Consider the following 15350-nt stretch of genomic DNA (forward strand, 5'->3'; position numbering starts at 1 on the left):
ATATATATAATTAAAAAAAAAAAACAGGCGGGTAGCCCGTGGCCCGCCAGGCCCGCCCTTTGGCGGGCTTCAATTTTCGAAACCTGCCCCCTACCTAAGTAGGGGGCGGGCCGGGCCGGCCCGACGGGCTAAGCCCGTTTTGACGGCTCTATTTATAGGCATGTTGAAAAAGGTTCGTTGGAGGGAAACCAATTTCAAACGTCTATTAATCAGTAGGTAGAGATCGGCGTGTAATTTGGAGGGTAGGTGAGCGTGTCAGATATTTTAGACGTTGGTGACTTAATTTGCGTTGAACATACCTTTTTACTCTATACAAGTTGTCTTGGCTTTTAAGGAAAAATCTTCATTGCGATGTATTCTTAGGACTCACTTTGCCTTGGACACATTCCTCAGTTTTACGGTTTCGAACTGTGGGCTTAGAGAATGTCTTGAGTAGTTCTTTCGAATGGTTGACCTTACCATCTGTCCCTATTACTCCTCGAAAGGTAGGTCCTTCTATCTTTTGACCTTTTGCAACCTTTCGGTTACGAATGGTTGTCCTTACCATTAGTTCTTCTAAACTTCGAAAGGTAGGTCGTTCCACCATTCGGCCTTTGCAACATTTCGATCTTGTAGTCTTCTACTCTTCGAATCTTCATATCTTCAAGTCTCCAGTCTTCAACTCTTCAATGTCTCCTTCTTGAGCTCTTCGAAGGGTAACCATTCGAGTTAATATTTGAATACATTGTTGAAACTAACCGAAACATGATTTCTCGTGTTACTATTCAGACCATTTGAAGTTTGAGCAAAATAACACTAAGTCTAGAAAACAAAATAAGTTTGAGGACTAAAATTTCTAATCCATCAAAATTTAAATATAAAATGTTCCTAACACGATCCATGATTCATGCATAATGCTATGTAGACCCTAGGGGTGTAAACAAATCAAATATTTTTTGTTCGATTCGAATACGAATCCGAATTCGAATACATATTTCGAATCGAATACGAATCAGAATGTATTTGATTCGACTATATTCAAATATATTCGAATATATATATATATATAAATTTTAAAAAATTAATATATTAATAGTATATTAATAAAATTTTTTATTACATTTTATCTTAATTTATTAGAGAACTTTTAAAAAAAATTAAGTTAGGCATTTTGAATTCGAATATTCGAATCGAATCGAATTGAATATATTCGAATAATGTAGCCGAATCGAATACAAATAAAATTTTAGATTCGAATACGAATTCGAATAGTTCTCCAAATAGTCAAATTCGAATCGAATAGTAAGATATTTGAATCGAATAAAATTAATATATTAATAGTATATTAATAAAAAAATTTATTACATTTTATCTTAATTTATTAGAGAACTTTTAAAAAAAAATTAAGTTAGGCATTTTGAATTCGAATATTCGAATCGAATCCAATATATTCGAATAATGTAGCCGAATCGAATACGAATAAAATTTTAGATTCGAATATTTATCGAATACGAATTCGAATAGTTCTCCAAATAGTCAAATTCGAATCGAATAGTAAGATATTTGAATCGATTCGATTCGTTTACACCCCTAGTGGACCCTGGTCCATAATATAAATTGCCCCCATTTGTGGAGGTTATCATTTTGGGCTGAGCAAATTGCCATTTTGGTCCACTGACTATAGGGGTATTGTTAATTGCAGTCCACGACTTCTGTTAATTGCATACCAGGACTATTCAATTTTTATCAATTTTGGTCACTCCGGCCAAATTGCCGGCCAAATGTTGCTGAAAGTTAAAATACTGAGTGTATTTTAGTCACTTCACATCTTTCTCTTCTTCTCCGGCAAATTCTCCTTCTTCTCCGGTGAATTCTTCTTCTCCGTCGATCTTAGCTTGTTCGCCGGCGTCGTTTCTTTCTCTTCCTCCTTCTCGTTCCTGTACAGCTTGGCTGTCCGTGTCCGTCGCCATGTTTTCCGATAACTTCTCTTGCTTCGTCCTCTTATCATAACAATATATATATATAGTACCGGAAAGGAATTGGGATGATGAAATAGAAATTCAAGCAATTTACTATCTGAACCATGCATGCAAATAAATTTGGCAGATTTAATTTGTTAGAATTTTGATTATAATGATAAACGAGGGAAAATTTTAGGGTTTCGGAATTCGAACTGACCTTTGCTCCATGAATATAATCGTCGGAACCGTGGGAGTGATGGCTGGCGGCATTTCCTAAAGGGACAACCAGTCATTTACAAATATATGTTTTCGGAAAGATTAAAAAAAAACCTAGGTTTGCATCGTTTGGCCGAAAAAGAAGAAGAATTCGCCGGAGAAGAGGAAGAATTCGCCGGAGAGGAAGAAAAGAAATGTGAAATGACTAAAATACCCTCATTATTTTAACTTTTAAAATTTTCCAGCGACATTTGGCCGGTAATTTGGCCGGAGTGACCAAAATTGATAAAAATTGAATAGTCATGGTATGCAATTAACAGTTTTGAAAGTCGTGGACTGCAATTAATAATATCCCTATAGTCAGTGGACCAAAATGGCAATTTGCTCTTTTGGGCTTGAGGTGTTAAACTTTTATGGGCTTTGATGGATAGAGTGGTGGTTTTTTGTTTGTTCAAAACTTCAAATCCGATTATTCATCTGCTTTTGTTCAGCTAACAAACGTGGTCTTACGCCATTTTTCTGGAATCGCGTATTCGCGTTTGACCACCATAATTTAAGAGCCTTAAAACGACATCGTAGAGCACCTGATTTGCATACCGGTAAACTCGTATTTGAAGAGAGAGGGAGGGAGAGAGAGAGAGAGAGAAGCGAAAACAGAAACGAAGGAAGTCGGTCCATCCCCGGCACCCTAGTTGCTACAGCTCCCCAAATCAAAGAAGCAGAGGAGAGGAGAGAGAGAGAGAGAGAGAGAGAGATTCAAGGCGTTAAAGATGCTGAGAGTAGCAGGGCGGCGGCTGTCTTCTCTGTCGTCATCTTCATGGCGGTCGGTTGCGCAAACCTATCCGGCCATCGTTCCAAGAAATTCGCTCGCGGCTTCTGATGATTCGTACAATCAGATGTCCCAGAGATCCGTTTCGCCATCCCTCGGCTTTACGGTTCTGGATCAAATCAGAGGTTCGGTTTTTCTGCTCTTCTAATTTACTTCATTTAGGGATTTCGTCGTTGTTGACCCCTTTAATTCTCTCTGTGAATCACAGTTTATTGGAGCTCCGCTTTTTTAATTTGAAGTTTAGTTTGTTTTGGATCTGCAGATGTATACAAGTTTCTAGCTTTGATTGCGTTTAACTCACATTCCGTGAAAACGAGAATTACTTTTCCGCACGGGGAATAAATTTCGCTCCCAATAGATTTAGGTTATTTTTATAAGAAACTGTCTGTTCTTGCCTTTTGAAATCACGTTCCATGTATATTTTGGCCCATAGTACTTCTTGATGCCCTATCATATCCATCTGTTAATATTTGTTAGATGAATTCAGATGATAGGTGATAACTATCTTATTGATATTTGCATCATTGTCCTTTCGTAGCGTAGCTTCTGTTGATTAATTGAGTCGTTGCTGAGATTTATAAGATTATGTCATAAAAGGTGCCCATATTTTTACATAGAGTACTTTGTAATTTTTTGTGGTTAGTGTTATTGAGATACTCAGTCTGAATGAAATTGAGAAAGAGGCACCATTATTGCAAAAAGAAAGAATTTGCTTCTTTAATAAGTTGTGAAACACTCTTCAAAAAAAAATAAGTTGTGAAACATATTATCAAAGTCACTATCTTATGTTTTATCTTGTGGATTCCTTTATCTCTGGCTTCTTTTAAATGTGGTAAATTGATTCAGTAGCTATGTGAATATCCTCTCTGTTTGATAATTTCATCATCAATTGCAAGTTGTGGAGATTGCACTATGCACTCCAAACTATGACGATTGCTGTCTTTCACAATCATATATATTTGCTAGTTTGGATGGGTTTTTAGGCCTTTGGATGGGTTGTTTGTGATATCTCGGGCTGGAAATAGTATAAATAAGAAATTGAAAGTATCTATACTAGGTATTAATTGAAATGTTAACTTGATGGCTTGAGCTTGTCTCGTTCAACTATTGGCATTCACACTGTTTGGCCACATTCTTGTATGACACAGCAAAACAGGGTTTATGCATCAGCACCATTTAATCAGCTGACCAGAAGTCCACTGACCTCAGTGTTGAAATTCTTAATGGACCAAAAAAAATGTTTTGCAGATCAGAAAGAACTGAGGCACTTTGCATCCGCATCACTTATAAGAACACACTTTATTTTTTAGGAAAAGCTTCATATAGAGTGTAAACTGTGGTGACATAGGTGGTGTTAATTAGAAACCTGTGGTTATTCTTGCATTTTTCAGTGTTTCTTTAGCTGTTATTTTGTTTACATTAAATGCTTGTTTGGCAATAGAGCGTGTGATATACGGAGTATTTAGGTAACTAGTTTTTAGTGGCGAAATTGACCTTTTGACTATTTGTAACTGTTCCAGGGTTTTCATCTGGTTCTCTTGTCGCAGCACAAGAAGTGGGTTTACCTGCAGGTCTTCCTGCCACAGTGACTGCAATCAAGAATCCCACCTCAAAGATTGTCTATGATGAGCACAACCATGAACGTTATCCCCCTGGTGATCCCAGCAAACGTGCATTTGCTTACTTTGTTTTGACAGGAGGCAGGTTTGTATATGCCTCATTGGTACGTCTCTTGATACTTAAGTTTGTTCTGAGCATGTCGGCTAGTAAGGATGTACTCGCCCTTGCCTCGATTGAGGTTGACCTGTCCAGCATTGAGCCTGGAACAACTGTTACAGTTAAGTGGCGTGGGAAGCCCGTGTTTATTAGGCGTAGAACTGATGATGACATCAAATTGGCAAATTCTGTTGATGTTGGTTCTCTCCGTGACCCACAACAAGATGCTGAGAGGGTTAAGAATCCTGAGTGGCTTGTGGTCGTTGGGGTTTGCACTCATCTAGGGTGCATACCCTTACCAAATGCTGGAGACTTTGGTGGCTGGTTTTGCCCATGCCATGGTTCCCACTACGACATCTCTGGCAGGATTCGCAAAGGACCTGCACCCTACAATCTAGAGGTGCCGACCTACTCCTTCTTGGATGAGAACAAGTTGCTTATTGGTTAATATATTAGGGATAAAGCTTGTATTTGAGCAACAGGATGTAGCTGCTGACCTTTGATTTTATCTTGAAAACCACATATTTCTCAACTTCCTTGTTTGTTGCTTGAGCACTGTGCTCTGAATTTTGTATTTACGCACAATGCATGCTGTTTGAATAATGCAGCTGGCTCCTTGTTAAATTCTTTTACTGGTTTTGGAATACGCAACTTTATTTTTGTGCAAATAGTCCATTATATCTCTGTAAGTTGTAAATTGCGTTTATTTTGCTTCCCAAGATGGGTTGAAATTTCTGCTTCAAACTTGGACCACGGTATAGGGGAGATCGGGTATTTGGATATGGGTGATTATCTTTTGAATGGGTGATTATCTTTTGAATAACTAAGAGGGCGTTTGGTTGGGATGAGGAAATTAGGGGGAAATTAGGGGGGAAAAGAATTCTAATTCGGTGGAAATGTAATTTTCAATTAATAAAGTAGGAATTGAAATTACAGTATTTGGTATGCGAGTACAGGGAATTGAAAGGTAAGAAACGACAATTGAAAGGTAAGAAATGACAAAATAATTAAAATGCCCTTATATTGTAGTATATGTTGTAGTAATAATAATAATAAAAATAATAATAATAATAATAATAAATTCTTTCAATAATAATAATAATAATAAGTATACTATTAATAATAATAATAATAATAATAATAAGTATAATAATAATAATAATTTTTAAAAAAAATTTTTTAAAAAAGACAAAGCGTATAAGAGGAGAGGCAAAATTGTCTTTACACCAACACAATTGCCCCTCCTCTTCATCGACAATTCATGAGAGAATTACAATTCAGCAGAATTGCAATTTTCTTCAACCAAACTGTGTAGTTTGAGAATTCAATTGAATTGCAATTCATCCCAAACTACACTCAACCAAACAAGCCATAAGTATTTTGCCGGTCGGGTGCACCGTCTAAAATTATTCTCAAAAGTCACAGCTACCTTTTTTTTTTTTAATTATTACTTAGCAATTCTAATTGTTGCGGCGTCTAATATCATTGTACAAATCAGAAATGTACTAATACTAATAAATATTAAAAAACATGGCAATATTGGTCAATATTGAAATTTAGAAAATATAAAATAAATATTTTAAATGTACTTATAATATAAATATAATTTTTGAAATTGCTAAGATATAAAATATTAATATTCAGTCTCAATATCGTATAAATTATTAAATACTCGATAAACAACAATTATAAGTGTTTGGTTTGTCGAAAAATATTTGAAGGGAAATTGAAGTGGAATCCCATGGAAAAACAATGAGTATAAAGATTTAGGGGTCGTTTAGTAACTTGAAAAAATTGAGGATTTTCCAAAAAAATGGAGAATTTGAGAAGTGGAAGAATGGAAAATGGAAAACTTGTTAGCAAAACCAATTCTCCATCTCCATTCTTCCATTTCTATAGCATTTTGGAGAGAGCCAAAATTGAGTTCTCCATTCTTCCAAATGGCAAATGCACGGGTGAATAGTGCTATACTCGCCCTGAGGTCCCAGGTTCGAATCTTGTTTGGAGCAGTTTCTTGAGCGTAAATTCTTTTTGTCCCAGCAGAAATGTTTGATGCACAACTGTCTCTTGCGCACAGTTAATTCCTCCTCCTACTATTATTATTATCTTATTATTTTTATTATTATTAATGTTATTATTGTTGCGCGCTGCTTTTCTAATTCTTATTACAGTAATGTTATTAATTTATTATTGTTAATTGTTATTATTATTAAGTTATTATTATTGTTATTAAGTTATTAAATTATTATTATTATTATTCTCTTTTCTTTTTTCCTCCTCATTATTTTTCTTATTATTATTATTATTATTATTATTATTATTATTATTATTATTATTATTATTATTATCTTTGTTGTAGAAATGTGCAAATACTATATGGATAATTGTATTTAATTAAATAGAAAATTAGAGAAATGAAAAACTGGAGGAATAGAGAAATGGAAAACTGGAGAAATGGAGAAATGGAAAATTGGAAATGAAAAAACAGAAAAATGAAGTAAACGACCCCTTATATGCCCTTATGTAATAATGATTAATAAAAGTAATAATAACTTTGTTTCAAAAGAAGTAATTATAATAATATAAAATAAAATATTATAACCTACATATTGCAAGAAGAATAATAAAGAAACAGATTTACCCCAAAAAAATAATGAAGAAACAGAATTAGGGAGGAGGAAGAATGAGGAGAAACGAAAGGAGGGAGAAAAAAGCTAGGAGGAAGAAAAATGCAAAAGACTAAAAAAAAGACTAGGAGGAAGAAAAATGGTAAAGATAAAATAGTCTTGCCATGTCAATTTTTGTTCCCAACAATCATGAAAATTAAATATCAAGGTCTACCTTAAATTTTGTTTTCCTTAAAAGTGAGGAATTCAACTTCTCATGAAAAATAAGTTTCAATGAACCAAACACAAGAAAATCACCATTTCCATTCCATGATTTCCAAGAAAACATTTTCCTTGGAAAGTATTTTTTGGCCAACCAAACATGTCATTATAGTTGAATTACAACACTCTTTAGACACAATTACGTTGTTGCTAGTCATTGCATATGAGAGCATAACGAGAATTGTCTCTTTTGAAACTTAAATGGTAATCTTGGATCTAATGGAGTTGAAGAACATTATATGAATTAAAACTTTTGTGTCAACGTAAGTGCCACACAAAATTTTTACCTTAGGAATATGATCTGCTAATCGGGTGATAATTAATCTAGTATCATTGTACAAATCAGGAGATGATCTATATTTCACAATAGTATAATTGGCGACCCAATATTTAAAGTCAATGACGGTACTCCAGAACATTTCAAAATATTCAAAAATTCTGGAGTATATAAATTCGATAGTGTGTCAACATTACAATCAAATTAAAAACAATGTCATAACGTAAACATTTCCTTCCATATGCAGTATTGAACCTAATCATGTATTCATTTTACAGTCAACAACATAAAGTGTGTGTGCCAAAATAGTTCGACTTTCAAATAGGCTTATAATCAACACTTCCACTTAGAAAGTCTAGAAGGATGCTATCCACAATTGTTGCGATAGGGTCACTCCTTGACTCCAATAAATTCTCATATGGTATAACAACTTCTAAATATCCATCGTTGGGGTCACCAATTACACCATCACCGATCACAACTATCCACCTAGTATTGCACATTTTGTAAACACAAATTTTTTGTTAACCTCAAAACCTTACACTCTTTCTAGAGATAAGAAGAACTTATACTTGCTCCAACTATATCTTGACGTGTGTCTTTAGGTATGATGGGTAAGATCTGTCTAAAATTATTACCCAAAACAATTGTTTTTCTCCCAAATGTCATTACAAAGTTGAGCGGATTGGTGAACCTCAAAAGATATCTCATGGTTCAATCCAAGGCCTCAAAGCAATACTTAATTATTTATAGATCATTGGAGCTTCATTCCAAAATATGAACTTGCATTTCACAACTAATTCGGTAAGATGACTCTCTTGTTTTATGTTACACGTTGAATCTTCATTTAGAGAAATTGGTATGACAAATTTGGAGTGGGAAGTCCTAGCGTTAGGAATAAGGAAAGAAGCGATCCCACTGGTTGTCATATTAAAAACAATTTCACCTTTTGATCATATAGTAGAAGATGATGTTCTCCAAATAAATGTTTTACCGGTTCCACTATATCTATACACAAATCACAATCCACCAACATTTATATTGACATCATTAATCAAGGTATCAAAAACATTTTTTCTGCTCATCAGTCAATTGGTTGACCAATATATCATACTCCTCAGTTAATGTGGCTCGATCATAGAACATCTCCTCATACAGAAGCTTGTTTTTTACTTGACGCAAGTTATCAACATCTGGAACTGGCATTGATGCATAACACTTCAACTCTAGCGCCAAAGTTGGTCTATTATAACTAAACTTTAGAAAAAAAATTACAACAATATAATATAAAATCAATTAAAAAAAAACAAAATTAATGTGGTATTTATACTTGATCATACCAAGAAGTAACACAACATCTTGAAAACAATGTTGTCGACGGAAATTGTATTGTGCATCGTTTGATAGATGATGCCACACAGCGCCTCGAACCACTTCTAGCCTCTCTAGACAAATTGAAGTCAATAGTGTCACAAACAATTTCCTAAGTAAATGAGAAGACGTCAAGTCACTTGAGTCATTGATTGCATCAATATATTTTCTATCCTCATCTAGCAACCCTCTAGCATAACATGCATCTCGATAAGAATCATAATATAACATAATATATCTCACCACTCCCTTGAGGTAAATAGAACATTCGCCCTATAGCAAATCCTCTCTGTCTAGGATGTCATTTGCGTAATTTTTTTCCACAAAAATGTATTTGGCATCTCTGTATAAGTTAACACTCTCGCCTCTAAATACTTCTTGTTTGCTTCAAACCATGCAAGAAACATACTATGACCAACAGTTGCTCTGTTTAGAAAAAAATCAATTCCTTCAATATCATAAAAAATAATAGATTGTTGGTTTGGAAGATGAAAGCTCAATCTTTCAACAAATGACATTCGATATTGTATTTCAAAACCAAAAAGACCCAATGAAGCCCCGCAAGACGATATGTATCGGCAATCATAGTACATGTTGATCTCATCAACATCTTTACTAGTATCCTAATCAATTGTGCTCTTATAAAACTCAGTTGTAACTCTATCACTTCCCTTATTTACATGCTTGAATAAGTATTTTATTGATCGAGATTGACTACACCATTCCACATTAATGCGTGCTCTATACTTCAACAACAAATTGCGATTGTGATGAACGACAAGCTTAATACCACATTTGCTCACAGTTAGACAATCTTCTTGACACCTATATACAAGATAACCATTATCAATGCTCGACGCGTCAAACTTTGAAAAATACGTTTTACAACAGTCATTAGACATACATGAGGATTTCTTTCTTGCTTCACCACAAGGGCCATGTATCATAAAGTCCTCAACAAGATTATAATATGATGGATCTAATTTTTTTCTAGAATTTCAACAGATATTATTGTATCAATCTCTTCTACAATGGTAACCCATGTCACTTTTTTCAAGGAACAACAATATATGAACATGAGTGATACGAATATGATTTGCCCGATCTTCGCTTCACACTCCAATTAAAAATAATATTTTAGAAAGGTTTATTAAGTTAGGTGAAATATGACTTGAAGGTTTAATTTAATTTGGTTAAGGGTTTGTTTTTATGGTTTTTGAATTGATTCTCGCCTCACGCCCGGTTATAGAGCGATATGAGAATGGCTTGACGCCATGAGTGGGTTTCACACTTGATAAGTCAGGAATGCCATGAATCACTCATGGTCGAACTCATCTCGAGCTCGAGAAAACTATCTCAGTTTTCATTCTCAAAATTCATCTTAAATCTATTTTATTCATAACTTGTCTCCCTATTTATAGTTGTAGAGTTTTGGTAATGCAGGACTATAATCCCAAGATAACTAAAATCCCAACAAACTACAAATAGATAAATACAAAATTAATCTTAACAAACTAAGATAAATATAAATAATAAAATAAGCCTAACAAACTAAATCTAAAATAGTTATCCTAATTAATTTAATTGTTGTAATTAAATAATAAAACTAATTGTAAAATAATCTGATGGTTAATTGTTGATTCCTATGGTCACAACAATGAGGCAATCCACGCTTTTGAAATTCCATCGTATATATAACTGCAAAAAAAATTTTAAAGTAAGACAAGAAATTAAGATATAGGAGCATGCACTATAACATACACATGTGATTGTGAGTGTGTGTATTATTACCAATAAACCAGCCTACCATCACTATCCCAAAGAGTCGATTCTTTCGAATATCAAACAATAGTGCATCAAGCATTCAAGCTTCATCTTAAAAGACAAGGTACACAATATCTAGTTGATCTTCATACTTCAAGTTACGAACCTCTAGGAAACAATAAACTGACCATTTGAGATTGCACATAAATGTGACAAATAAAATCGGATAACCAATCCACTGACAAATAATTATCATATATTGGTAATTTTGTATCAGAGTTAATACCAGCCAAGGTCCCTCGAGTATAGTGGTTTCGCCATCTATCGTCCTAAACTTTTAAATCAACCCTCCGTCATCCTCATTTTTTTGAATTTGACCTGCCCTAGTCCTTCCGTTAATCTTCTCCGTTAGAGCTGTGAAATGTGAAGGCAAATGAGACATTTCACATTTTGCTCTCCAGATGTTGACACGTGTAATTAAATCTCACTTCGCCGACACCACCGATTTTTCCCTAAAACGACACCTAGCGAGTAGAGAAGATGATTTGGGCATCGGATGTGGCTGAAATTTAGGTCTGAAGCAATGACAAGAGAGCATCCAGATTCACAGCAACTGCACAAGGGATCCATGTAAAGACCACACCACATTGAAACAGGAAAATAAAACTATCATTTACAAGCACATATAATTCTAACAACAATGGGACCAGGCTGGTAATCTGAAATACTGAAACTCATTTTGCAGGTTTGAGTTCTGCAATACTGTGAAAGTTGTTAAGCACTCCACCCTAGATCACTGTTCTTCTATTGCCCTCTGAGGAGATGATATTTCCTCTATTTGGGGGCAATCAAACATTCAACCCTAGGAGATCAATGGATATGGGGGTGCAAATCCTCGAGATCGGAATCGGAGTCGGAATCCGAGGAGGAAGACGACAGAGAAGAGGAAGTGAGATATTGGTCGGGAGAAGGGAAGCAGAAGAAGGCCCAAAGAGAGCGAGGCGGCTGAGCCGTTCCGGGTTGCAAGCTATGTATTGGCACAAATCTGTTGAAACATTCGCCACACCCACCACCAGTAAGCTGTTGAACACCATTTTTCCTCCCCTTTCTTCTAGCAATCTTTGAATTTAATTTGCTTATCCCCTATCCACTCCGGGCGCAGATTTCGAAAATGGTGGAGTCCATTGCGTCGTCGTTCTGGACTGCAATCGCGGCGGAGGATCCAGGTTCCGTCACTACCTGACCACCGTCCGAGATGTGCAATACTGCATTCGCGAAGCCTTCAACGCAACCGAGGTCGGAGGCGGAAAGAGAGTGAACGAAGCTAACAATCGGCTGAGCAAAATGGGAGAGCAAAATGTAAAATGTCTTATTTGCCCTCACATTTCACGGCTCAGACGGAGAAGATTAACGGGAGGACTAGGGCAGGTCAAATTTGAAAAAATGAGGATGACGAAAGGTTGATTTGAAAGTTTAGGACGATAGATAGCGGAACCACTATACTCGAGGGACCTTGGCTAGTATTAACTCTTTTGTATCATATACCTTACTCCTCTAGTAAAAGTCAAAGGAAGTATGATTATCTGTTAGGAATATATGTTATAGATTTTGATGAGCCAAAAATGTAATTTTAATTTGAAAAATTGTACCCCAGATTTATTTTGTAATTTAGTTGCTTAAAATCATCCAAGTGTCAAGTAGATCTTAGAAGCAATAAATATTTACTAAAGGCAGCATAAGTTCTTAGAAGAAATTAAGGAGTAGCAAAGTTCTTAGAAGATTTCAAAAACTAAAGGAGCAAAGTTTTCATGATGAATTTGAAAGCAGCAAAGGATTTGAAAATCAAGGCAGCAAAGTTTTTAGTAAGAAATAGAATTATTGAGAAGAAGTTTTTAATAACTTTTAAGGAGAATAATTTTTTAAAGGAGAAGAATTTTCTTGAAATTAATGTGCAGCAAAGTTTTGGAGATTAGCAACAACAAGTATTTCGAGAAGAGATTTCAAAGAATAATTTGGAGAAGAGTTATTGGAATTTAATAAAGTAGTAAAGTTTTTGCAATTAATCAAGCAATGAGACTTTGAAGAAGAAGAAATGAGCAGCAGAGTTTTTAAGATTGCTCACAAGCAGCAGAGTGTTTCGAAGCAGTGAATTGAAGGTCTCAAACAATTATATAGCAAGGTCTTTGAGATTAACTCATGAGTAGCAAAGGTTGTGAGCAAGATTTTTTAAGGAGCGAAGTTTTTCAGTAAACTTTCTAAAGGGCAAAGTTTTTTAGCAGCATAATTTTCAAGGAGCAAAATTCCTAAGCAACGATTTCAAGCAAAAGACATCTCACGTCAAAACCCTATAGTGTTCAAATTCTACACAAGTTCCAAGAATATATAATACATGCCAAATAAGGAAAAGTTTCAAAAGTCAAAAGGCCTAATCTGGATTTGATTATCTATAAAATGCATGAAGACTTGAAGAACAAGATGGCACAGGCGATACACGAGAGCATACAAGAAAACAAAATCTTCAAGTTCTGAAAATATATTCTTCATAGAAATATCTAGTTGAAAAGAGACTAATCTTTCTTAAAGTCTCTAAGAGTTGGAGAGAAAAGAAAAAAGATCATTTTTCTTATATCACATTTCTCTACCAAGTGTAAATAGAAGGCAGAGTAACAAGAGGAACTTTTGAAAACCTTGTGGATTGCAAGTTTGGTGCAAAAGCACTCGAAGTTGTATTAGTGTTGGCTTAGTGATCAAGGCACTAAACTTGGAGTTGAGAAGGATTAAGTGTAACACCCGGCCCCCAAATTCTAACAATCGATCCTGATGGGGGAGACCCAAGGCTCGGGACCTAATACTCGGAAGAAGGGGTGGTCGGCCAACGATAAAGTCAGGGTTCATTAAGAAGGGGAGAGGAGCTCAAATGGTCGATCATAGCCAGAAGCCGGCTTAGCATGGGCCTTGCTCATGGCGGGTCAGACGGTCACGGACGACCAACTCTTGAGGAAGAGTACAAGGCTAAGGAAGCTGGGGAAAGAAAGTGGTTCGACCTATATAGGAGCTGAGGCTGAAGGGCGGTGTGGGAAATGCGGTTTAGGAGGTTTCGAAAAGGCGGTTTAGGAGATTTCCTAAAGGCGATGGAAGACAATCGTGGATTTCGTGCAGGAGATATGGAAAGAAGGTCAAACTAGTTTAGGAAGTTAGTCCAAATGTAATATAGAAAGAAATCTTAAAGCATTTTTGGTAGTCTAGGGTTGCCAAAGGGGAAAACGCCATCCTAACCTGTATAAATAAGGGTGTAAAGCCTTGAGAAAGGTGAAGTAGTTGATAATGCAAAAAGCCAAAACGCTGCTCCAATTTCGTACCGAACACGTAGCAATTTTCCGGTAGTGTTGGCCTGTCGATCAACCATCTATGGTTGATAAAACCAATATTGGCGTCGTTTGTGGGGATCGATACGAAAAGTCGTGTGGATCTAACTAGCCGAGAAGGGTGAGGATACGTAGCAATGGTGACCACAAGGAGTCATCAAGGCAGAACACAACCCTAGGTGCAAGTGAATGTTACCGCGGGGCAAACTGTTTCTCAGGGGCGGGATTTGCAAGAGTAGCTTACCCGACCCCGTTCTGGTGACTTACGAGAATGGCTTAGCTGTCAGAATTCTCGTGAGCAAGGTGAGCGAGAGCGAGAGAATGCTCCGGTTATTGAAGAGAGCCAAGCTGCGGAGGTGCCCCCACCTCCTCTGTCGCCTGCGCTGGTTGTGCTTGGAATCGTAAACGTGATAAACCAGGTGGCAGACTTGTATGAGCGGGAGTTGGCTGCCCGTGAGATGCATGCTCCTGCGAGAGGCACGACTCCAGTCCCATCTCTAGGGCCTCAAAAGAATCAGGCATAGCAGTCTCGGCCTATTCGACTAGAGACACAGGAAAGGTCGGCAGCTTCCCGCTGACCTCCAGCCAGATCAAGGTTCGGGTCTGAGGGTACACGTCAGTCTGCCTTGGATAGGTTGGGTAATCAAGGTGAGTCAGGTGTAAAAAACCCGGGTGTACGTGAAGTGCGTAGAGAAGGTGCTCTGAATGAGCCTAGAAATATGCGCGAGCGGAGATATGATGTTGTCCAAAGACGGGCTGAGGAACTCTCAGTTCATGAGTGTAGTGGAGAATCCCCAGCTGGCCGGGGCTGAGTACCCGATGAGGTTGCTACTCTAGCTAAGCAAGTCCAAGACTTGAAGGATCAAGTGGAAGGAAAATGACAAATTATTGCATGGACCAAAAATAAAAAGTACATTATTTTTATACTGAAGGTACATTATTTTTGTACTGTAGGTACATTATTTGACAGTATATATCAAATAA

The 15350-nt window shown here is 36.3% G+C and overlaps 2 protein-coding genes across 2 annotated transcripts; both read left to right on the top strand.

Annotated features, from left to right (window-relative positions):
• Window positions 1–2760: 2760 nt before the first annotated feature.
• LOC116027734 (cytochrome b-c1 complex subunit Rieske-4, mitochondrial-like) lies at window positions 2761–5369 on the top strand. Its single transcript, XM_031269467.1, has 2 exons — window positions 2761–3110; window positions 4506–5369. The coding sequence occupies exons 1-2, from the start codon at window positions 2927–2929 to the stop codon at window positions 5147–5149; spliced, it is 828 nt and encodes a 275-aa protein (XP_031125327.1). The 5' UTR covers window positions 2761–2926; the 3' UTR covers window positions 5150–5369.
• Window positions 5370–11000: 5631 nt separating this feature from the next.
• On the top strand, window positions 11001–12697 carry LOC116027935. Its single transcript, XM_031269718.1, has 2 exons — window positions 11001–12076; window positions 12164–12697. Exons 1-2 carry the CDS (start codon window positions 11824–11826, stop codon window positions 12463–12465), a joined length of 555 nt encoding a protein of 184 aa, XP_031125578.1. The 5' UTR covers window positions 11001–11823; the 3' UTR covers window positions 12466–12697.
• Window positions 12698–15350: the final 2653 nt, after the last annotated feature.

The sequence above is a fragment of the Ipomoea triloba genome, chromosome 8 (assembly GCF_003576645.1).
Source record: "Ipomoea triloba cultivar NCNSP0323 chromosome 8, ASM357664v1".
In the NCBI taxonomy this organism is placed as follows: domain Eukaryota; kingdom Viridiplantae; phylum Streptophyta; class Magnoliopsida; order Solanales; family Convolvulaceae; genus Ipomoea; species Ipomoea triloba.